This window comes from Tympanuchus pallidicinctus, unplaced genomic scaffold, assembly GCF_026119805.1.
Source record: "Tympanuchus pallidicinctus isolate F22 unplaced genomic scaffold, pur_lepc_1.0 scaffold12, whole genome shotgun sequence".
Classification (NCBI taxonomy): Eukaryota; Metazoa; Chordata; class Aves; order Galliformes; family Phasianidae; genus Tympanuchus; species Tympanuchus pallidicinctus.
In genome coordinates, this window is record NW_026294637.1 from 18799881 (window position 1) to 18823417 (window position 23537).

The following is a 23537-nucleotide window of genomic DNA, read 5'->3' on the forward strand; positions in this document are numbered from 1 at the left end:
GCAGCAAGCTGAGTTAGCTCTTTGCTGCACCCACACCTGAACATAAAGAAAACATTGGTCAGCCTATTGTAGCAGCAAGGGGGGAAGTAAATACTCCTTGGTTGCTGATAAGACTATTTTTGAAAAATGTTTTGTTTTTCCTTCCTCATTCTCTACGTGCCTTCCAATTCCTCAAGCAAATAAGGTGTGGGTTCTCCCAGTGCCTTGGTGGATGCATAGCTGCATCACTCTCTGCACTTCACGTGTGTTCAAATATGAAGCACTGCGTGTCGTATGTATGTGAGTTCAGTGCCAGTTGTGCAACTGGGTATCACCTTGAGGTGAGCAGGTTCTGTATTGCTTTGGCTCGCGTTTGTAGAAGGGATGCCCAACAGATGAACATTGCAGGTGGAGTTCTTTGGGTTTGCTGGCACATGTCATGCTGGAAGGTGATGGAGGTGCATTCATTCTTGCTGTTTTTCGGGTTTTTTTCCACCTTTTTTTGTCTCCAAGTAGCTGGTATGCATGCTGATCTGGTCAAACAATGTGAGCCAGTTGCTGTGGTCTGCAGGGTGTGCCTGCACAAGGTCTTGTTGCTGTTTGCTAGGCTAAGCTGGAAAAGGGCTAATTATAGAGACAGACTGGGGAAGGAAGGGAACAGGGTCAATTAGAGCATCCAGCACAGTTTCCTTTAAATTACTAGTTCAGCTGGATAGATAAAACAATAAAGACACACGGAGTGAGATTTCAGATGCTCTTCTGGAGTCATGTCAGCAACTACAGCAGACAATATTTGCAATTTTGGTTGAGTTTGTGAGTAGGGAGCGTGTTGAATTAGTAGTTCTGTTACCAGCGCTGCCAAGTGGAGCTGAGATAGATAGCACTGCTGTTCCTTCAGTAGGGTTTTGAGTAGCAGTAGCTTGGGACAGTGGTTTGAATGAGGCAAGGAAATGCGTTGCCCTCAACCGATGAGTAATGGGGGGTGTGATAAAAGAACTGTGTGAAGGTTTTCAGCCTAAGATGCAGTATTTCAGATAGAAAAAGGACTACTTTCAGCCATGTGTTTTCTGTGAATGGAAAATGGATCAATCTGGGACGTGTTTTGTCCCTACTCTGAGAGCAGGCTGGGGCAGCGCTGCTTTTTCTTGAGGTTGTCTTTGAGATTCAGTAGCTTCTTTCTGGTTTTATGTTGGAACTAATTTAGATTAGGGGAAATAGTATTTAAAGAGGTGATGCAGAAGCAGTGTGAGCTTTTGGCTTGTAGTTCTGCAGGTGTGGAATGCAATAAACTCCTATGCAGGCTGGAATTCGTGCAAGTTGGTAAAACCTCTTCAGTTAACACGCTTTTGTCTCAATTTTTCTCCTTTTAGGAAAAAAAAAAAAGTGCTGCTTGGCAGACCCTCCTCGCCTCTGCGGTGTGTTTCTTTCTTTTGCTGGTCTGAAGCATGCAATTACTCAGAATTACTGTGCAGGAATGAATATGGCAGAGTGAGGAGGAAAAGCGGGGAGAAAATGCAAAGTTCTGTTCCTGCCTTTCAATCCAGATTGGCAAGTTCCTTCTGCTGGTGCTGTGACTCATCCCAGGCTTCCTTGCTGGAGGCGACTGCTGGCAGCGCATCAAAGCACCAGCCGTGCTTTCAAACTGGAGTTAACCAGGACTTTTCCTTGAGCAGGGGCTGTTTTTCTTGTCCTGGAACCTTTCATGTGCAGGATGAGTTCGTCTCTTAGGGAAATTCTTGATAAACTCTTGGCAATTTGTCTCCAGGTGGAGAAGGGCTTCTCCTGGCATCTCTGAGAGAGGCACGTCTTGTCCGGAGCATCCTGCCCACCTGGGGCGGGTTGGAGGAGCACCGCTGAGGTCTGTGAGGGCATCACAGAGCAGAAGAGCTTTTCTGCTTCTAGTTTCTTGTGTTTGTAGAGCTCGTGTTTAGGGCTTCAGTTCAATTTCCGAGCTTAGTGTGTCAGGTAAAAAATGGTATTTTTTATTGCCTTTTCCCTTTGGCCTTTGCCTTTTTTATTGCCTTTGGGGGGGTGGACACGATGATCTCTGGAGGTCCCTTCCAACCCCTACAATTCTGTGATTCTGTGATTCCCAATTCACGGTTAGAGGTACACTCTCATCAAGATTACAATAACAGCAGAGGTTCTCCCATTCTCTCCTTCTGGTCAAACTAAAAGTAGAGATGCTTCTCTCATTACAGATAAAACCAAGATTGCTTTGAACTTTCCAAACAAGATGTGCTTTTTTTATTAGCTTATTTATCCCTACAAGACAGCTCAAAAGTGTGAGCAGCTCCACCAGGAGGAGTTTAACCATGATGCCACCAGGGAAAGATGCAGCTGGGGCCAGTTACATCCCAGGGGCTCTTACAGAAGAAAGACAGTACCTGCTGCAAACAGCTTCATCACTTCAGGTGCATCCACAGGAGCTGTCAGGAGGGCAGTGAAACAGCAGCAGGCGGCTCTGGGTTGGCGCGGGGTCTTGGCACACCTCCAGCCCTCACTGTGGGATTTTGTTTTGTAGGTGTTATGCAAAGAAGGGAAAAGCTTGAGAGAATGTGGAAAGGATGCATAAATGTTTAGAAGCTGCTTCTCTGGATGTGTGAAGGGAGACTCTTGGAAAACGATGAAAGCGGCTGCTGTTTTCTTCTTAATGGGTTGGAAATGGAGATTGGCATCCTGAGCTGGCAGAGGAGTCACCCTCTTGATAGTGATCTCAAGTTATACAAGAGGAAGAGCCTTAAAGGTGCAGATAAAAATGTAAAATGAATGCAGTAAGAATGTATTAGGTTGCAAGCAAAGAGTGATGCAGTCATTATAAAAACCAACACAAACATATTTTTGCTGCAGCTTTCTGTCAAGTTGAGACGGGCTAAGATTGCTGTGATCAGAGGGAAGCTACTCCTGCAGCTGAGGTTAGCACTTGAGACAGGAGTTCTACAAGTGTGGATGAAAGGGAAAAGCATTCATCTTCACTATTTTGTGTGCTAATGGGAAAAAAACAACAAACAAACGAACCCAAGAAATAGATGGGGTTTTAAGCGTTGACACTATGAGGTGGTATCTTAGCTCTAAAACCCAGTCTGTGCTGATCCTCCTTACCAGCAAGACCCGTATTTTTTTCTGTTTCTGTCAGGTTAGCCCTCTCAATTTTGATTTTTCAAGTGGCATTTTAACTGCAGGATCGTTCTGATTCCTCTGCTGCTGCTGCATTGCACACACATTTCTTTCCTTCGCCCACATCTTGACTGTTTCCCCTGTGTGACAGAGCCCACAGTGCAGAGCTGCTTGGGAGGGCTGTGTTTGTGCATCACCTGCTCCTCCTGCTTCTGATAGTGTGAAATCCCTGCACTTTTGGAGGGCTGCTATTATAATTACAGGTATATGCATCCCTTTTTCGTATCTTTTTCGGATGGTGCATGCGTGTTGTGCTTTGTGTTGCCTCTTGTGCTCCATTGTTCTGGGGCAATCGGGACGTTTTAAAACCAATTTTTTTGCCGAGTCATTAAAGCATCACCTTTTAACGTAGGTTTGTTTTTCTGCAAGGAGCAACACAGTGATTGGCAGCAACAGCACTGAAGTTCTTTTCCACGTGCCTCTGATCTGTCAGCACAACTGCTGATAAGTGTTTGAACAAGCAAGAGAGATCCCTCCGCATTGCTGAGCTCCTGAGCAGTGGTATTTTTACACTGTTAGCACAGAATGCAGTATAAACTTGGTGGTGTTTGAAGATCTACAGTGACAAAGCGTGTGCTTTCCTGGAAGCAGGGTCAAGTGAGAAGTCAAATGTTATTTCTGTGGTTCTCCTACTATTCAGCTGCTGAAGTAATGGTTTAGGGGAGAGCATTTCATCACAAGATGTTCTCATTTGTGAGGTGCTCAGAATTTCAAAATAGTTCTGTTCCTCCCTGTGACTGAGATTTTTGGGCAATCTTTAGGCAGTTCTACTTTAAAACTGTACCCGAGCACGCACTGCGCCTTTCAGTTGGCGTGTGTGCTGGAGAAGATACTTGTAGTGCTTTGCTAGGTCTGTGCTAATGATGTGGATGAACTGGGGTCTTCTTTAATTTTGTATGATTGCAGATATCTGGTCAGGCTCAGCACCGTGATTGATCAACCTTTTTTCCTCCCATGACATGCTTAGCCTTGTCCAAGTGTTAGAAGCAGCTTCAGTTTTCTCTGTTTCCAATGATTCTGAGTTAACCCTCTTTTCAGGAAATTAGTGGCTTCCTGTAGGCTATTTGTAGTTGCTGCTGGCCGAGAAGAGTGAGGTGATGTCTATGCAATGAAATATGATAAAGTGTTGAGGAGGATTAGCTTTTTCCTTTTCTAGGGCTGGGATGGCACAGTTGAGCACGACAGCGGTTTGGGACCGCGAGCAACTTCTGCTCTCCTGTGTGTTGCTGCAGTGGGGGCATTGAGCTTTGGCGGAAGGTGAGCCAAAACGAAGTGCTTTTGTTCTCTTGATTTATTGGCTGCTTAATTCATTTGGAGGTACTGGGATGGTTTTCACTGTTTGCTTAGGAAAGCAAAACCAAATGAAATCCGCTGAGAATCCTTCTTGTTTTAGGGAACTGTGTACGGGGTCAGGGAGACCACGGCGATTTCACCGCGCAGGTTGTTCGTTGTTGCAGGGACCCTTTTTATGCCCTGGGAACTCACACTGGGGCTTCTCCTTCCTGCTCTGCGTTCAGCCTCACGCTCTGGACAGGAAGCGGTGAAGGCTGAGCGTATCTCAGGGCTCCACATGTAATGCACTGCTCGTGCAAGAATAGGAGTGGGGCTTAAGGGAAGGCTGTAGTCTCATCTCGGGGGGTGGAGGGGGGGGGAAACGGCCATTTTCAGCTCTTTGCCTCCAAGCAGAAGAATTTTAAGATCTCAGTATTAAGGCTTGACCTACTTGTAGCTGCTTGGACATGTGCACGAGGAGGTGAGGATAAAAGAAAGCACTGCAGCTTCTTAGCAGAAGAAACACGACACGCTAATAATGTGCGTGGCTTGGCAGCACTAAGAGGAAGTTAGAGTAGATGTGAGTACTGGAGACATGGAAATCACTGGGGTGCATTCAGGTTGTTCTGGTGGTCTGTCTGTCTGCCTGCTCTGCTGTGTCCTTTCATTGCTCTTTGGAGGCATTGTTAAGGGGAAAACTCACAGCGTTTATCTTATTTACTGGCATTCAAAGAATATCTGATGCTATTGTCTGCTCCTTCACACGTGAAATCTAATCTCTGCCTCAATTAGCCTTGGTAATAAGGCTCCTGTCTGATAAGCGAGTAGACAAATATTAGCGTGTTACCACCAAGGTCTTTATCCTTCACCGAGATACAGTGGCTGAGCTTGAGCACAGGTTATTTATCCACAGAGAACAAACTTATCTGTGTTCCTGAATTGCCCCTATCGCAGAGCGAGCTCTCCTGCCCCAAGCCAAGCCAGATTTGGCTGGATGGCACCGAGAGCCCTTCTATATCACACAAGTGAAATATTTTCCCCACTTTTCCATATGTACGGTATTTCTGGTGCTGCCTACGACATGCATGCAGAAAATGCATAAAGAATCCAGTGTTTGCGGGCAGCTCCACGTCAGCCTGAGCTTTCCAGCAGCGTGTCTGAAATATGCACAGCTCGTTCATTCCTGCCTCCGCAGCCCAGCAACCTGCTGAGGAGGAGGATGGTGGGGGGCACCAGCAGTTTGTTGTCACTGCACGTGAAGCACTTGTCCATCGTACAGCCTGAGCCTGGATAAGCCTGAGCACCAGTGAGGTGCAGTGCTACCAGGGTGCTGGAGGTCGTGATGTGAGTTTGTTTGGTGAGGGAAAGAGAGAGAAAATTGCATCCAGAGATGATCCTGCAGCTGGTTGCTCTGCTGAGGCACAGGCGATTCAGGCAGACGAGGTTTCTTCTTAATACAGCTCTTATCCAAGCTTTGTGGCACAGGGCAGTCCTTTTCAAAGCAGCGCCGGGGCTTCCCTTGGAAAGCTCCCTCTTATTCTCTCTTCCTAACCACAGTAACTCAAGCCATGAAGCCATGGTGTTTATTTTTTTCCTTTTTTTTTGATTTTTTTTTAATATTCTCCCTTGCCAAAATAGCCTTACCAGTTTTACATTTCTCCTCATTTGTACTTTAAATGTCCTAGTGCCATCACTTGGGCTCGAGTCCTTAATGTCTTGGTTCTTTCTGTTGGCTCGTGCTGGTGTTTTGCTCAGGATGTGGTGCAGGGCTGATGAACCTACGTAACCTCGGAGATGTAAGAGAACTGAAAGCGTAAGGAAAGTGATGTAGCAGAGCGTGTAGTTTGGTGAAATCAGTAACCAGATCAGCACATTGTGCTGTGGTGGCATCCGTTGTGCTGTGGTGGCATCCTTGGCGAATGGAGATGGTGGCTTGTTGTACAAAGCAGTCATCAGCTGGGGTGATTTGAAGTGGAAGTACTTCAGGATTCTTTTAGTTATGCATGAAAACAAAAACCTTGTACTAATTGTGAAAGCTTCTTTTGTGCCAGGGCTTTTGCCTGGTTTTCATCTCCCCGGTGCTCCTGAGGATATCTGCCCACAGAAGTGGTAGGACTAAAGCTGCCCAGCATCTTCTTGTTCCTCCTTGAGCTGCCTGCGCCATCCACCTTGAAATTGAGCTGGTGATGCCTGTTAACATCACTTTAAATCTTTGCTGGGAATGCCTAGAAATGTGCTCAGCTTGTTGGTCTGTATCTGGCCTCACAGCGAGCCCACTGTGGTTTGCTGTCCTTGTTTCTGATTGTAGAAAGCAGCCGCTGTAGGAGCTGTTGTGTGATCCCAGGAGATCCCACTCCGGGGGGATGCTGCATTCTCTGCAGGAGCCTGCTGTCCTTGTGGGTGTACTCCCGTGTCTCTCATCCACCTGGGTGAAAAAGCAGCTGCTTTCATTTGTCCTGACAAACAAAACAAGCAAGGGTCAGCTTGAAGTGAGATTTCATCCACTGCCCACTGACATGGAGAGCTGCAGCTGGGACCTGCTGGGATCCAGATTATTCAGCAGGGCTGCAAAAAGAAAAGCACAGGCATGTTTTTCATGAGTGCCTGTCGAAGAAGCCGTTTTGATTTATGTTCTTGCATCTTTTGCATGCATATATGTGAGATGAAAACCAGCTAAATGGTGAGGTTCAGGTTGATATGAGCCAAACAGATGCACTTCAGGAAAAAAAAAAAAAAAAAAAAAGAGACTTCAATCTTAAATTCACTTAGCTCATTTCCTAGTGTCATTACATTACCCTGGTGATGAATGTGCTTCAGTTCTGTGATCCCACACTGAACATATTTTTAAACGTTTTTTCACACTTCCTTCTGTTGATCTCATCACATAGCAAAGGTAATAGATATAAGGCAGTTTCATTTCCATATGCTCTCTGGGACACTCCGGACAGGTAATTACAATGCTTATATGCTTTATTTTACCACACAGCACCAGCACGTTTTCTGGTTTTCAGGTAACAGAGGTGAGAGGTCCTCAGAGAAGCGTCAAGTGAGATGTTTGCTTTTTCTTTGAGTTTTCCACCTCCTATTCTCTTTTAGAGGAAAGATGACGCTTGGGGCACCAGGGCTTCCTTTGCCCCCCCCTTACTCCACTAACCTGACCTTTCCTTAATGAACAACTTCTGAGCCTCAGTTCTTCTGATGGTAATTATTGCAAACAGAGGATCTCAGGTGATAGCTGGAGTACTGCAGTGAGTTTCAAGGATCAGGGCTATCTCAGGGATTGGAAAAGGCTGGGTCTCCCCTGTGCTGCTGAGGCAAGGCATAGCTACTGGATTTAATTCAGTTTACAATGGAAAACTTCACATTTTGGGGGGCTGGGGGTGGTTGAGGCCACACACTGCTTGGTTTTTAAAAGATTCCAGAATGATTTTGTAAAGTTGTTGTAGTTAACTGGAAATGGAAATTGCAAAATTTAGTTACGTGCTTGGAGAAAGCACGATCTCATGTGGGAGGGATGTGATTTCTCCTATCTCAGAAATGGTGCTGGAGGCAGACAGGTTGTCCTCAGGCTGAAGAAGGGACTGATGTTTATTTCAGAACGTGATTATTTGAGTAAGCTGATTAAATGTAGAATGTCTGAAAGAGCAGTTGGCAAAATATTGGGAGAATTGGGTGCTGGTAGCAGAAGCTGAAAGGAAAAGGGCAATCCACATCCCAGGGTCTGAGCAGTGCATCCCAATCAGGCAGCTCTCTGTGCTTTGTTGGTGTCTGGCTCTTCAGATCCTTGTTACTGAAGCTAAGTTGGCCTTACATTTAACTGCTTTTGAAACCAAACAAAAAAGCCACCTCTGTTTTAGAGAAACATGTTTAACCAGGCAAGAAAAAACCCCCAGCCATCATTCTGTTAAAACTTGCGGCTTGTCAAACCTGATTACCCTTTAAAAGTTCGGGTTAATGGCGCTGCCTTCGGTCATGCCAAAGAGGAGTTTCACTGCAGACTTTATTGGAAGGGATTGGGGAAAGTGGCAGATCGATGGGACTTGTGTCAGCCGCTGTTTCTGCTGAAGGCAATTAGAACAATCAAATGCCAAATGGTTTTCCGTGCGCATCAGATGCCAAGTGCTGGCAGCTTACAGATGGTGATGCCCTGAAATGGGTGCGAGGCTCCTGATTCCTCTTTCTGCCTGCAGTTGAGGTGCAGAGGGCAATAATGCTAAGCTGGATAAAAGGCGTTTTGTGTTCAGAGTGACTTTCGGGACGAGTCCAAGCATGGAAACCTGCATCAGCTTTGTTAGGGAAGGTCGAGGCAGTGCTGCTGGAAGTGCTCGGGCCCTTCAGAATGGCAGGAGCAGTGCGTATCGCTTTTCTGAGAAGTCAGCGAAATCTCAGGTTTCTGATCCAAATCTGGGGCTGCGTCGCTGTGCATGTGGCTGAGGTGGGGTGTCATCTCATGGAGAGGGGTGAGAAAGCTCCGTGAAGCTTATTGCATACGAACAGATAGGAGAACTTTTGATATTGTCCTTTTTATCTCTCATACTGGTAAAGAAATGACGGGATGTATTTCAGTCCTCCAAACAATGTGAATTAATTAGCGGCAACTTGGCTTTCGCTAGTCCCTTTTCTGCCAGTGCATTTGTGCTAATAGGAAATGGATGCCTCTTGTTATTCCTGCCCCGTTTCTTGGTGTGATGAGCCGAGTCCTAAAAATCTTACCGCAAGGCTGACCCTTGTGTCTGCATTTCCCTGCTGGATGCGTCCTTTAAATTTGTAGCAGGAGTAACAGCACACCTGCGCTTTCTTCCCGCACGTCTGGAGGATCTGTGATGGCAGCTCGCCTTGGGAGCCGGCACGTCTGACGAGTGCCATGTCTCTGTGCTTCTGATTAGAAGTGAGAGGTAGCATCTGCTGCTCCTGCCCGACCCGGCGCTGCCGCAGCACACAGAGCGGCCGCAGGAGAAAGCAGGGCTTGCTGCCTCGGGCAGCTGCCTGTTGTGGCCAGCGCCGCTGTGCTAATGCTTCTAATTCTGCCAGGGTAATGGTGTGCAAGTAATCGGGGAGAAAAACCCACCCCATGGATTAAATCTGCTGATTTTTATTTTATTTTATTGCTGGGTCACCCCTCCACCTCCCTTCCCCGTTTCATAATGAACTCGCCGTGCCTCCCGGCCAGAAAATCGAACTAATGTTGTTTACTTGTCTTTTTAAATACTTGTTATTGGATTTCGCCGACCTCTTTCTCTGATGGAGAGCTCTCTTGGCCTCGTGCCAGTTGAATGATTGGTCGTAATCTGGAAGCGTTGGGTTCAGTTGGTTTGTGTAAATGCTCAGGTCCTCCTCACCTGACTGATGCGTGCCACAGGTGAAGCTGCCGGGTCCGCTGATGTGATTGGGTGGGTGAGTATTGCAAAATGAGTTCCTCGAGTGGGAGAAATGTATGCCTGAAGTTATTTGGGTGAAAGTTTAACATACTGAATACAAATCTAGGTGACTTAAGTGAGGAAAGTAAGTGGCCTCGCTTCCGTAAGATCTTATAAGGCGTTTTTGCATTGAGGTCCGGTGGTACTGGGGAAAAAGCTGTGCAAAAAGGATGGCTTCTCTTTCTGGACCCATGTTTAACTCTCATAGCTGAGGTTCTGGTATCAGAGGAAATTGTTTTTGTTTCTAGGTGGTGATGGAACACCGCTTACATCTGGTTAGCATGGAGTGCCTGTGGTTCCCTTCTCAGTTGTCCTTCTTGTAAATAAAAGGTGGCCATGCAGCCAGCTGTGTTACCTGAGCCAGGCTTTTCCTGGCTTGAGTGCCATCAGCATCGCGTTTCAGTTTCTTCAGATAACACACAATTGACCTTGGTTGCATCCGGTCCCCTTCCAAGGGCACGGTGGCACTTTGCTGTGTTTGCTCAAGGCTTTGCTCATGGCTCAGGAATCCAACTTGGAGAAGATGCGCTGCGTTTTTTGCTTGGCTTTGTGGGCTCACTTTTGGGGGCCAGGTAACAAGTTTGATGAGTAATTTAGAAATTTATGGATGCTATCTAGTTGCTGCCTGATTTAGAAGTCCTAATAAATCAGAAAGGTAAGCTCAACAAACTTGGAGGCATGTTTTTATAAGCAGCCGTTAACTTAACAAATCTGCAATAGTCTTTTACTTACTGGTATAAGCAAATACGTATGTGCGACAGCCAGAGGTAACAGTCAGTGGGTGATTTTGAAACGTTCAAAACCAAAATGTCCTCGGGGGAGCTTTGTATCCATTGCAAATTTCAAAGAGAAGCGAGATCTGCAAGGTGGAAGAGAGCTTTGTCCTGTGTTTGGCACCCCCAGAGCAGCTAACGGTGCAGGATAAGCGCGATTATCCCCCGGCTGCGATTAGGACAAATGCCGCCGCCGAAGCGGCTTTGGGAGCCTCTGGGTGGTAAATGCATGAGCAGATGTCCAAGAAACCCTTGTGCAGAGCTCGCTGTGCACAGCTCCTTGTCCCCGTGGTGTTTCTGCCCAGGACGTGGGGTTATCTTCGGCATTCGGATACTCTTCTCTTGCAGTCTCATCTAATTTCTGAAGCCATCTGAGAATGCTTGACCTTTCGTGGTGCAGGCTGCGTGAGCCGTGTGCTCTGTTTTCCATTTGCTTTAATGCCCTTTTTAAGGATAGATCGGGTCAGGATTTCACGTTTCTGGCCGAGGATGAATCTGTTCTGTTACTGGATGGAGTGAGCTGGGGTGGAAAAGCGTGTCTTCTGCTGTGGTTTTTCATGTTGCTCTATTCTAATGAAAAAAATATGCCTTCCAATGGAAAGAAGTAGTTGCTACCCTCCCACCTCCCTTGTGCCCTCTTATTCTGGATGAAAAATAGCCTTCTGAAGGCCGGGACGACACGTGGAAGCTTACAACAGTCAGGCTGGGAGGAGAAAGCGAATCGTTTGTGCCGGTTTCAATTGAATACGCTCAGTTCAATTTGTGCCTACTGAAGCATGGAAATCAGTCCATTGCCAACTTGTGATTGTTGCCATTTTTTGGTTTCTCTGGAGATCAAGCAACAGTTCTGCAGCTTCCGCGTGAGAGAGGGTTTGTTCAGATGCTATTATTTTTCAGAGAACATGGTGAGACTGGGGTAGTTACCTTGATCAGCTTTATTCTTACCTCACTGGATTTAGTGATTTTTCCAGAGCCCAGAATGTACTTCTGAGTTTTATTTATTCGATAGCTGCATTCCACTGCTGGCATCACTTCTGCTGAGCCCCAGCTTGGCCGTTTAAGGCAGACGCCGATCTCCAAGTGCAGAGATGGGCTTACGAGCTGAGCCAGGCGCTCTTTGTGGCTGTTGCCCAGAAGGAGGAGGTCCGGATGCTTTTTCTTCCTAACGTTTCTCAGTGATGTATCATTAGCAAAAGGTGTGTGAATGCCAATAAACCTCCCAGTCTGGAACAAGCCAGAGGGCTTGCATCCTAAAATACGCATTTTACGATGGCTGTGTTACAACGTTTGCTGTAGATACTTGATCATTTGTGGCTTTTTTCTTTGAGAAGGTGATTTCTATCGTGTTGCTTCACTGGATGCATCCTAAAATACACTTTTTACGATGGCTGTGTTACAACCTTTGCTGTAGATACTTGATCATTTGTGGCTTTTTTCTTTGAGAAGGTGATTTCTATCGTGTTGCTTCACTGATGGATGCATCAGCTCCCCGGTACCAGTCCTGCTGAATTCCTGCGGCCTATCTTTTCCATCTCAGAAAGCAGTAACTTGATAACCTCGAGGAGAGGCTGAGCTGCAGCTCGACCAGGCCTCGGAGTTCCCACTGCAAGCTCCCCTCCTCGCTTGGCCGCGGGTTTGCCTTGCAGAGCTCGCAGTGTTTTGTTTGGATGCTGTGGCTGATCTCTGACAGGCCATCCGTAGCGCTTCGCCTCTCAAAACAAACACCACGCACATGTAGGAATTTTTCCTTTTCCTGCTCATTTTTTTAGAATAAAGTCTTTCTCTGTGATGTTCTGATGCTTTGGTTTTAACCAAACAAATAAGCAGTGAGCCTTAGTACTTCCTATCTTGCTGAGAGTAACAACCTAGCTAATTAAAACTCTTAATTAAGTGAGCCTTTTCTGTGGGCTCGCGGGCGGTTGGCCACATCAGGATTGTGCAGTCTCTGTGCAGATCTCCCGCTGGCCAGATGTGGATAGATGCAGGGTTGTTTTGGAGACGAGGAGAGCAGTGTGGTCAGCACTTGTTCCTGCCCGTGATCTGCAGCAGCAGCTGTGTGCAGGCTGCTCGGTGACATCCCTAGGTGTGTTGTTGATCGCGAGGCTCGTTTCTGTTTTCTTGTTCCCTATCAGCTTTCGCTGTCTCTTAGCTTGCTGTGCCTCAGCACCAAGGAGTTCATCTGCTGTCTGCTGGCATCGCCCGGAGTGCGCATGCTTGGAGGAGCCTGTCTTCCCATGCATCAGTCTGTCACATCCACTTCTCAACAGGCAGCTGTATTTTCACTCTGTGTGTAGACAGGCAGCAGAGGTGGAAACTTTCTCAGTGCTACCATCACCTGTGTGCCTCTGTTTATTAAAGGTAGCACTAATTCCCTGGAATAGCACCACCTCTGCAACAGGCAGATGCTATGCATTATTAAATACTTGGCTATCTCTCCCCTTTTATTCTTTCTTTAGATATTAATGTTCTCAAAGAACTCCAAAGCTTGTGTTCTGAGGTGTCTGGCAATAACTATTTTTAGTGAGGCTGTCATCTATAATTCAAGGTGTTTTCAGTGCTTGTGTTGGGAGAAGGTTTTGTTTGTAGTTTTGTGTCCCGGTGCGTTCACAATGCTCATCTCCACGTTTCAAAGCCCCTCTTGTGTTATGGCACTTCAGTGACAGTTTAATTCTGAGATTGAATACATTGTTTTGTGGTTAGCTGAAATGCACCCATCTATCTGTGCCCTAGCTTGTAAATTATAACCATATGTGGGATGAGTATTTTTTTTTTCTGAATACGGCCTTCAGAGATCTGGGGTTTTTCTTGCACTAGTTGCTGGAAGTCTTCTTTAAAATATGATTCACCCTGCTTGTTTGTTTTGAGGTAGCTGAGCAGACCTGGCAGTTTAATATTCCTTCTCCTGGTGGCATGTTTCTGAATGCTTTACAATAGGCAGTGCTTCTAAAACTTCTGCGTTTTGGTGCTGGTGAGGAAGGAGGAGGACTTGAAGGACCTCGTTTGACGTGCCACTCTTTAAAGTGTGCTCTGCTTTGTTTGGTCAACGATCATGGTAACGTTAAGAAATAGCAAGTGATTTTCCTCTTGGTTCTTAGGCTGCAGCTGCTGGCTGCCATGCGCTGAGCTGCTGGGCTCCAAATGGGACGGATGTGTTGGGACAACGCGCGGTGCTGTCTCTCGCGTAATGCAAACTTTCAGTCCAGCCAGGAGCAGCTGGTTGTCTTCTGGCCAGGCTGCGGTTACTGCTGCTGAGGGCTGACTTTCATTTGCTGCAGAAGAGATTATTGTCTTTTGGGAAATGATTTCATCGGCAGATTGCGGACGGGAAGGTGGAACGAGCAGAAGTGGCGAGCAGGAAGGCAGAGCGCAGGCGCTCAGCTGGGGGCTGCCTGCATTCGTAGTGCTATGGAAATGCATTGGAGGATTTGGAAAGAACCTGGCTGGATGGTGTCCAAGCCTTGTTGATTTGTATTTCGGAAGTGAAAGTTAGAGCAGAAGAAACTGCTGCTTGGAAATGACATTTGCAAGAGTGCTTGGAGAGGAGGGAAAGTAAATGCGGCGGCAGCCGCTGGGATTTGCTGATGGCTTAAGCTGAAGGTCTTTGGTGCCTCTGAGCGCCCACAGCTCAAATCAGAGACAGATGGAGCAGGAAAGGGTTGTGGGTTTGTTTTTTTTTTTTAAGCTCTAGATGTTTAAACTTCTATTTATTGAAAGGTATGTTTTACCTAAAATGTTTAAAAAAAAAGAAAGTGGCTTAAACTCCATGAGAGTTGCACTTTATCTTTGGTTCTAATCTTGGAGTAGGCATTAGCAAGATGTATTCTATCAGTAGGAGAGTTGGAAATGTCTCCTTTACAGAAGAGCAAGCTCTTTTTTGAGGAGTCTCTGGGAGCAGATGGGTAGTAATTTTTGTGCAGCGTAGTAAAATTGAGTTAGGAACGCTGCAGTATTTTATTGAATAAGGTTGACAGCTAAAAAGTTTTCTGTGAAGAAGCTGTAAAACCATCCCTTTTTCACCGCTGGCTGCCGTCCTTCACGCTCTGCAACATAAGGGGTGAGACCATCAGTCTTGAAGTTACAGCTTTCCAGCCCTATTGCGCTTCAGCTTGGCCCTGCGCTCAGGTTGTGTTACCTTCTGCCAGATGACATCAACGTCCTTAAGATCTGTTGGGGAAAAAAACAAACATCCCAAGCCTCAAGTTATCACGATGATGCTGTTCGAGAATGGTAAATTACTTCTTGAAACTAGCGTACAGCGATCTGTAGGATTTTTCCCCCCTACTATTTAATTCAGTTACCTTGTGAAATGTTCTAATGCAGCGTTGCAGTGACATTTAGCTGCTACTGTAATGCATTTGTATGAGATTTATAGCTCCTGGACAGGCATGCCTCATCTTTGCCCAGCTCTTATTTCAGGTATTTGTTCTGGGTGAAGTGTGCAGCCTCCTCTGCTGAAGCTGTGGTCGAATCCCTCAGCCAGTTTCTCCTGACACTGGTGCCTGCAGGGCTGGTGAGGAGATGCAGGATTCATCATTTCCCAGGCTTCTTTTTTTTTTCTCGGGCTCTTCTAGGACAGAAGCATCTTGTACTCAATGCCTCTGTAATCCCTGAGCTGTGCAAAAGATATTCTCTGGGACTGTTTTGGGGCTGGTGAGCATCCTCAGCATGATGCTTGGCAGTGTCTCTGTGCTCCAGCGCTTCTTATCCTTCATTTTTAGCAGGTTCCATAAGACTTTTATTGTAAATGCTGTTTTCTTCACGTTCACAATCTGAACACTCTGGCTGCTAACAAAAATATGAGTAGTACAGGCACGCTTCCTGAGATGACAGAATGATAGAATCCTTGGAGTTGAAAGGGACCCTTAAAGGTCATCCAGCCCAACTCCCTTGGAAGGAACAGGGATGTCTGCATGTCGATCGGGTGCTCAGAGCCCTGCCTGGCATGGCCTTCAGAGTCCCCAGGGATGGGGGAAGGAATAGGAAGGTGCTGTGTTTGAGTTCATAGTTCTTCAGCAAATAATCCTGGGATCTATGATGGCTGTGTTAAAGGGAAGCATTGGCACACTTCTTTTGATTTTATCCTTTATTTTTTCTTGGCTGCACTTTCCAGCCCTTGTGGTCCTTTGGGTTTTTGGCTTCTGAAGACCCAGACCCACTCTGTCTTTTCATCTGTGGTTGCTCTGATTTAAAGTTAGAAGATAAACTGTAGCATTACATGGATGACCTTCTATTTTTCAGATTTCTGACTTTCATAAGCTAGGGAACACTGCAGAAGAAAGGACCCAGGGAGCAGCTGGAGAGCAGGGTGCCCAGTGCCAGCTCGATCACCAAGCATCCTGGTCAGAACAGAGCTTTTAGTGGTGATGCTCACATGCTAAGTACTCAGCATCGGTGTCCTTGCTCGCTCTGATGTGATTTCATAGATGAAGTAGAGGGAGGGGGCCATGGTGAGTATCAGCCGGGAAGTGCTGACTGCTGGGTGTGTGCCATGAGAAAGCAGGCTATTTTAGTGCGTGGAGTTTCAGGAGAACTGTAGCATTTCCAGGAACCAGGCTGCAGTGACTCAGTTTGGGATCCGAAGAAAGAGGAACATCCGTGGCCGTCGGTGACTTGCCTTGTTTGCACCACACTTCTCGCCTCCCAGCATCATGCAGAAAGCCTGTGACGGAAGTAGAGATGGAAATCACTTCTCCCATTCAGTTTCCTCCATCACAAGACCTCAGCATGCCTTCCTGAGGGCCCTTTTTGCTCCGTGTTAGAGAGCCTTCATCTATGCCTACTGCAGCTTCTCCAGCGAGCGAGGCAGGAACCCTGCAGACAAGAGCTTCATTCACAGCGTGGCTGTGATTAATTCCTTGAACACTGATTCATTCTCTGCACAGAAGGTGCTTTGACCTTAAGGGGAAGAGTAAGCGATTGTGATATTATTCATGCCTTAAGTCAGCTCCCTGTTCATAGGAACCATTTTCAACGGCCTCTAGGAACTGTTTTGCAACAGTTTTTCCTGTGATTTTTTTTTTTTTCCCCTTTCCATTTTGCCTTACAAAAAGGTCTGCTACAGCCCAGCAGATTTCCACGCAGTACGTCAGCAAGGGGATGGTTAAGAGGTGGCAGTGTCCTGGCTCTGCTTGGAGCTGCTAGGAGAAAGGCTGTTGAGTGGCATTCATAGCTCTTGGACCACAGGGGAATAGCAAAACCTCAAAATGTTGGGTAATTCCAGGATTTGAAATCATCTGCTGAGGTATTCTGTGTATCCACAGGCCTCTTAAATAGGAAGAATTGTAAGATTCAAGCATGGCAAACAGGGTGCACCTCAGGAAGAGAAGAAAGACCTGCATTGCACAGCAGGGCAAGTGCTGCTGTCGTGGAGAAGCTTCCATGCAGCAAGCTGAAGTGTGGGTCTCTGTTTAGGACAGAGGTGAATAATCAAGTTGCTGAAAGAAGTGATGAACAAAAAAAATAAAAATAAGGGAAAACAAGGCTGTGATGACATCTCTCAATTTTCAAGTCAGTGGAAAAGCTGGCGAGCTTAGGGACAGCTTATGAAGGGTTCTCATCCTATGTCAGGTTGCACTCAGTAAGGGCAACCACAAGTCTTTGGGAACTGTTGACATGGTTTTAGCTCTGTATCCATAGCTGCTTCTTTCATATTCTGGGCATCTTACTGAGGAGCTCTGTGTAGTCCTGACCCCCAAGGCGTGGTGGTGGGGCTGACCTCTGCTTGCAGAGATACTTTCACTGCCTTCCTCTCCTCCCTTACCAGGGATGGTGCTTAGTGCTGGCCGAGCATGGTTTCTTCTCTTGTTATGACAATATCAGCCACATAAACAGCTTGTGGTGTTTATGAGTCTGCCCTGGGTTGCAGGGATCGAGGGGTTATTTACAGAATTGTTTGGGTTTGCTATGGGGTGGGGAGTGAAGGGTCAGCACTTTTGTTTGGTGTCTCTGGCGTTGTGTTGCGTTGGTTCCTGCTTGACATCTGTCAGTCCAGGTATGCTCCTCTGGAATTTGTACATGAGGGCTTTTCTCTGTGTACAGAGAATCCTGGAGTGCTGATTTCTTTGCTGTCCATGTTTGTTCTTCCTTCTGAACTCCATTTGAGCTGCGATTGCAAGCCAGCACTGAAACACTCAGAAATCTCACTTTTCCCAATTGCAAACCCCAAAAGAATTAAACTATTCTTTTGGATGAAGCTCTCTTATGGAAACCCTGCAGCAATTCTACTGCAAAGCAGCCCCCTGTCCTCCTGCTGTCCTCCCCCACCAATACCCAGGTACAGACGTGGTACTTTCAGGCGGCAATGCCCATGTGCCTACAACCTGAGGTTCTTTGGGCTGTTCCGAGGTAGATGATTAAGCTACAATATTCATTTTTCTATCATGAGAAGAGGAAAACCTTCCTCTTCTCATGATAGAAGAGGATAAGCAAAGAACAGAAAGGCTGTTAAAAGAGGAGGATTAGCATTGTACTGATGTCTGAATGAACTGGTTTGTGGAACTGCGCGCTGGATGACTGAAACATTGCATGTTTTTATAGATCTTTTTGTTCATAAATTAAGGAAAATACCCTTGTCTTTCTCTTCCCTGTGCAAGGAGACATTTGGCATCACGGCGGGCTTTTCTGCCTTTCCTGGATGCCATAGTTTTGATGGCATCAGCTGTGACAGATGTGCCAGTCTGGTACCAGCTCACTGTTGAGGGTTGCTCTCTCCCTTCTGTTGCTGCCGAAGAGAAATGCAGAGAGCTCATATGCCAGTAAGTTCAGATTAAGCAGTGCAGCACGTTTCAGTGTTCAGTCTCAGATTAAGTTATCTGCTTGAGGAGTTTCTGCTGCACACGGTGTGCATCCTGGTGCAGGGATGCGGCTCGAGCAGCCGAGGCTTTGCAGTTGTCTGAGGATTAGGAAAGGGAAGCAAGTTTCTCTATTTTTGTAGTTACTCCTCGCTGTTACTGTAAATGAACTTTGCTTCCAGAGCTGCCCCTCTAGCAGCCTCAGCTCTGACACTGCTCTCTTTTCTTTCCAGTCCTCCAGTATTTGGCAAGCCCTGGCCATCATTTCAAGCTTTAGCTGTCTCGGATTATTTATAGCGGGTACTGATGCTTCCAGTGGACAGCTTATTTTGGCTTGTTGCCACGTGCTGCTTACATTGTCCCTGAAAAGGAAAATACTGAGATATGTCTTTCTGAGCAGAAAAGCAGGAAATAGCGCAACTGAAAGCCTGCACTTGTGCTCTTTGTGGTGATACATAATCACAGAGGCTCCAGACTCCTTTCTCCCTACTTTTTTGGACTTTCCCAAAGGTAACGCAGCCATTCTCACTCATGTGATGTTGCTTAGAGTATAAAACTTGCTTCAGAATGCACTCCCTAATACAAAAGCACTCCCAATATACTACTGCATATATATTTTCTTTAAGAAAGCATGTTTGCTACCAGCGTTTAACTGCCTTAAACTTTAACCACGTTGTGATTGCCTGCAGTGTAGATGTACACCACCACTTACATCTCAGAGGCCTAGCTGACCATCACAAGACGTGTTTTCTTGCAGCCAGCTGGTCAGCATGTTATCGTTGTGACTTTTACGTGGGATCCTCTGCTCCTAAGTATCTGTAAATATGAATGTGCTTTGTGATGCAGGAGGGTACGAGGCTTAGTTTGCAGCCTCACACTTGGGAGATCATGCTTTGTATGTTGTAAAACTCACTGCCCATGTGAGCTGTGTCAGATGCTGAGCAGAGCCAGGCTCCTGTCCATCGGTGGCCGCAGGCAATTACCTTCATTAACATTTCTGTGACCCGGCGTAATGCTCCAAGACCTGTTTAATGTCATTAAGAGTAAATCACGTAGTGAGCCTTGTGGGGATTTATGGGGCTCAAATTAACACCTCTCCACTTTCTCACCTCGCCAAATTTCGTTGTGCCGGATGGAAGCGCGGGGCGTTGGGTGCTGCGGGAGGCTGGCGCTTGGCTCTGCCTTCTGGCAGGCTCAGAGCTGTTTGGGTGCAGGTGGTGTTTGCTGTGCTGCTGAGGCCATGGGGATTCAGCTCCTACGGGGAAGAAAAAAACAACCCTGGGCAGAGGGGCAGGCTGCTTTACCGAGCTTGTGAGTGTGCAGGGCAAGGAGGAGGCACCGTGGAAGGAGGTTTTGCTCAGTGATTGACTTAAAGCATTGTTTGCAGCTCTCACGTGAATCAGCAGCCTTTGATAGGCTCAGATAACTTGAATAAAAATAGCTGACCGTCTCGTGTTAAGCTTTGAAGGAAAGTCTCGATGAGGAATTACTGAGCTTAAGTGTTTTTTCCTCCTTAAAGAGAAGCTGATACCGGAGGCTCAGAGCTGGACAAAGAAAGTATAACGCAGCGCAGAGCTGACATCATCCCTGCTGCATCTGAGCCTATCCTAAACCTATAGGAGAGCAGCTGGAGTGCTTCCCAGTGCATAATATATGTCCTGCTACCAAGCAATGCGCCGTGTAGCCATGCCTGATGTATTTCACTGTGACATATTAATTTCTCTGCTTCGCATAGCGTGTGGCTAGGGATAATATACTTCATGAAATATGGGAGTGAGAAACAATGCAATGGTAGAACGTAAAATAATGCTTTTCATTTGAGGATATTGGAAATGTGTGCAAGGAATTAAATATCCCAGTCTCCAGCGGTGCGGTTCTGAGTACTGATGGCAGTGTTGGGACACAAGGACAGGGGGAGTGTTTGAAAAGAGTTCCAATACCCAATTCCAAATACCTGGAGCTCAGGTGCACCCCAGACCCAGCGTGGGTTCTGACACTTCTTTTAACCACACTGAGCTTGATGCTCAATGAAAAGCTCAGCATGAGCCTGGACATCACGCAAACCTTCATCTATATGAAATTTCACCTCTCTTCTGTCTCGATAGTGGAATTACATGAAGATCTTTGAGGGGAATTTTGAGCTCGTTGTGACTTGCTGAGGACCTCTGGCTCTGGAATGGCATTTATTTGGGGCTGACGGTGGGGTGTCTCGTCTTCTTGGGGATGAAGTCCGAGAAGTTTCCTATATTTGATGTTTCAGCACCAGGGGTTTGAGTTTTGTGGGTTTTAGGCAGTATGAGAGAAATAAAACTGCATGAGTGAGTGGGCTGTGATGTGTCATACCTGCTGTAAGTGTGAACACGTAAGGTGGACTTGGTGGATGCAGAAGTGCCACTGTTAGAGCCCTGATGGGTTGGGAGAAAAAGGTTATATCCACTGCTGTGGGGTTATGGCTCTGGGGCAGGGAAGAGGTTCCCAGGAGAGATGAGTGGTCGTTTTGTCTTAATGCAAAGCAGCTGAGATTTGAGAGTGTCAGGCACCCTAACAGTACGCAGTAATTCAGTGATTTGTGTCACAGGTTGGATTTCAGAGCAGTGGTAGGAGTGGGTAAAAGAAACCAGTGCAAGATCCTCCTTCTGTTAGTGCTGCAGCAAAGCTTATCAGCAGTTTCGATTCTTGAACTGGTGAAGGAATTAAATCTATTTCCAGTCTGAGACAACTTGAAGCTCATGAGGGCTGAGTCACGGGTGGTTTTTGAACTTGTGACTAGGCAAATAAATCATTGTTTCAAGAGTCATTTTAACTGCTTGTCAGAAGGGCCTTTGAATTGACAGGGAAAGCGTTTTCTGCTCGGCTGGGACGTGCCCTTAAGGTGGCTCACTAAAGCTGCTTAAGCTGGCATTTTAAATCTAAGGTAGGATGAGTTCTCTTAGAGGCTCTAGAAAATCCATAGTTTATGTTTCCCAAAGTTTTCCAAGGTCATGTTTGGATGATGCTTGCCTTAGGTTTGCATAAAACTTGCAAACATAGAAATAGAGGCACTAACTAACTCTCATGTGAGCTATTTGGTAGTGATATTTGATGAAGCTGAAGCACCTTTTGGCGTGAGCACTGTGTCACTGCTGGTTCAGCGTGCTGTCTGGTGTGTTGTTCCCAAAGGAATGCTTTTTGTGTTGATTTTATTCTTAGTAAAAATGAGAATGCGTGGAATACCAGGGGGCTGCTTGCATCTTTGATGCCTCAGGGCCGGGGAAAAACTTGCAAAAGGTTGAGATGATGTGGGTGGCTCTGTCTGAGTAGTGGTGAGCCTGAATCATAGAATCACAGCATGGCCTGGGTTGCAAAGGAGCACAGTGCTCATCCCGTTCCAACCCCCTGCTGTGTGCAGGTCACCAACCAGCAGCCCAGGCTGCCCAGAGCCACATCCAGCCTGGCCTTGAATGCCTGCAGGGATGGGGCATCACAGCCTCCTTGGGCAGCCTGTTCCAGTGCCTTACCACCCTCTGTGTGAAAAACCTCTTCTTAACATCCAACCTAAACCTCCCCTGTGTCAGCTTAAGACTGTTCCCTCTTGTCCTATCGCTATCCACCCTTGTAAGCAGTTGTTCCCCTTCCTGTTTATATGCCTGAAGTGGGCAGCATTTGAGCTTAACCTCTTTCTTTTTCTCCGTTTTCAGTGTTGATAGCATGATGACCTGACAACGTCCAGGCCCGTCCCAACTATGCAGTGCAAGTACTGATGGGAAAGGATCCAATATGAGTGTGAATGATGTTGGAGGCAGACGACGCTTTGAAGACAGCGAGTACACCTTGCACATCTACCCCGGGAGCATCGCCGAAGGGACCATCTATTGCCCCATCACCGCCCGGAAAACCTCCACTGCTGCCGAGGTGATCGATGCGCTCATCAATAAACTCCAGCTCGAGAAAACAAAATGCTACGTCCTCGCGGAAGTGAAGGAGTTCGGTGGGGAGGAATGGATCCTCAACCCCACCGACTGCCCGGTCCAGCGCATGATGCTGTGGCCTCGCATGGCTCTCGAGAACCGGACGAGCGGCGAGGATTACCGCTTCCTCCTGCGGGAGAAGAACCTCGATGGTTCCATCCACTATGGCAGCCTGCAGTCCTGGCTGCGGGTGACGGAGGAGCGCCGCAGGATGGTGGAGCGGGGCTTCCTGCCCCAGCCACAGCAGAAGGACTACGATGACTTGTGCGGCCTGCCTGACTTGAACGAGAAAACGCTCCTGGAGAACCTCCGGAACCGCTTTAAGCAAGAGAAAATCTACACCTACGTAGGCAGCATCCTCATAGTTATCAACCCGTTCAAGTTTCTACCTATTTATAACCCTAAGTATGTCAAAATGTACGATAACCATCAGCTGGGCAAGCTGGAGCCCCACATTTACGCCGTGGCAGATGTGGCCTACCACGCCATGCTTCAGCGCAGGAAGAACCAGTGCATCGTGATTTCAGGGGAGAGCGGCTCGGGGAAGACGCAGAGCACAAACTTTCTGATTCATCACCTCACTGCCCTCAGCCAGAAAGGATTTGCTAGCGGAGTCGAGCAGATTATTCTTGGAGCTGGACCAGTGCTTGAGGTAAGATGGAAATGATAGCAGTGTGGAAAGTTTCTCATGGTGTAAAAAACCCAAGTAGTTGCGGTTTTATTACGAGGCTGCCTGGTAAACGCTGATAATAAAGTGAGTTACAACAGGATGAGCAGTAACGGGAGGTTGCTTTTCAGCTTGGAGAGTAAATACTACATGATTCAGGAAAGGGAAAAGAATCACAGCAAATGGCTTCGGCAAGTTCATTAGTGCGTTTGTTTTCGCCCTTCATACCCTTTCATGAATTGCCAGTAACCTTTATTTTGTACGTTGCAGACTGAATTTGTGGCATTGTAGCATGTAGGTATTTTTTTTTCTATGTGCTTCACTGAGTTGGGGGATAGTTCAAGAGGAATTTTAATAGCCAACAGTTTATTTTCTGGTCATCAGTACCTAGCTTATCTCATATGTTATTTTCTGAGGGCTTTTCTGCTAAGGAAATGAAGTAGAACGATCCGCAACGTTACCTTTACAGATACGGTAGTCTAAAGGTGGGATACAGTAATTCATTCCTTAATTTG

At 46.7% G+C, this 23537-nt stretch overlaps 1 protein-coding gene across 12 annotated transcripts in view; it reads left to right on the forward strand.

Annotated features, from left to right (window-relative positions):
- The window catches only part of MYO9A (myosin IXA), a 162649-nt gene that overhangs the window by 8029 nt on the left and 131083 nt on the right, over positions 1–23537 (forward strand). For all 12 annotated transcript variants that reach the window (XM_052672077.1, XM_052672080.1, XM_052672086.1 and 9 more), the window contains exon 2: positions 22086–23007. In XM_052672077.1, coding sequence (XP_052528037.1) covers positions 22165–23007 — 843 coding nt within the window. In that variant the 5' untranslated portion in view covers positions 22086–22164. The remainder of the gene's footprint in view (positions 1–22085; positions 23008–23537) is intronic.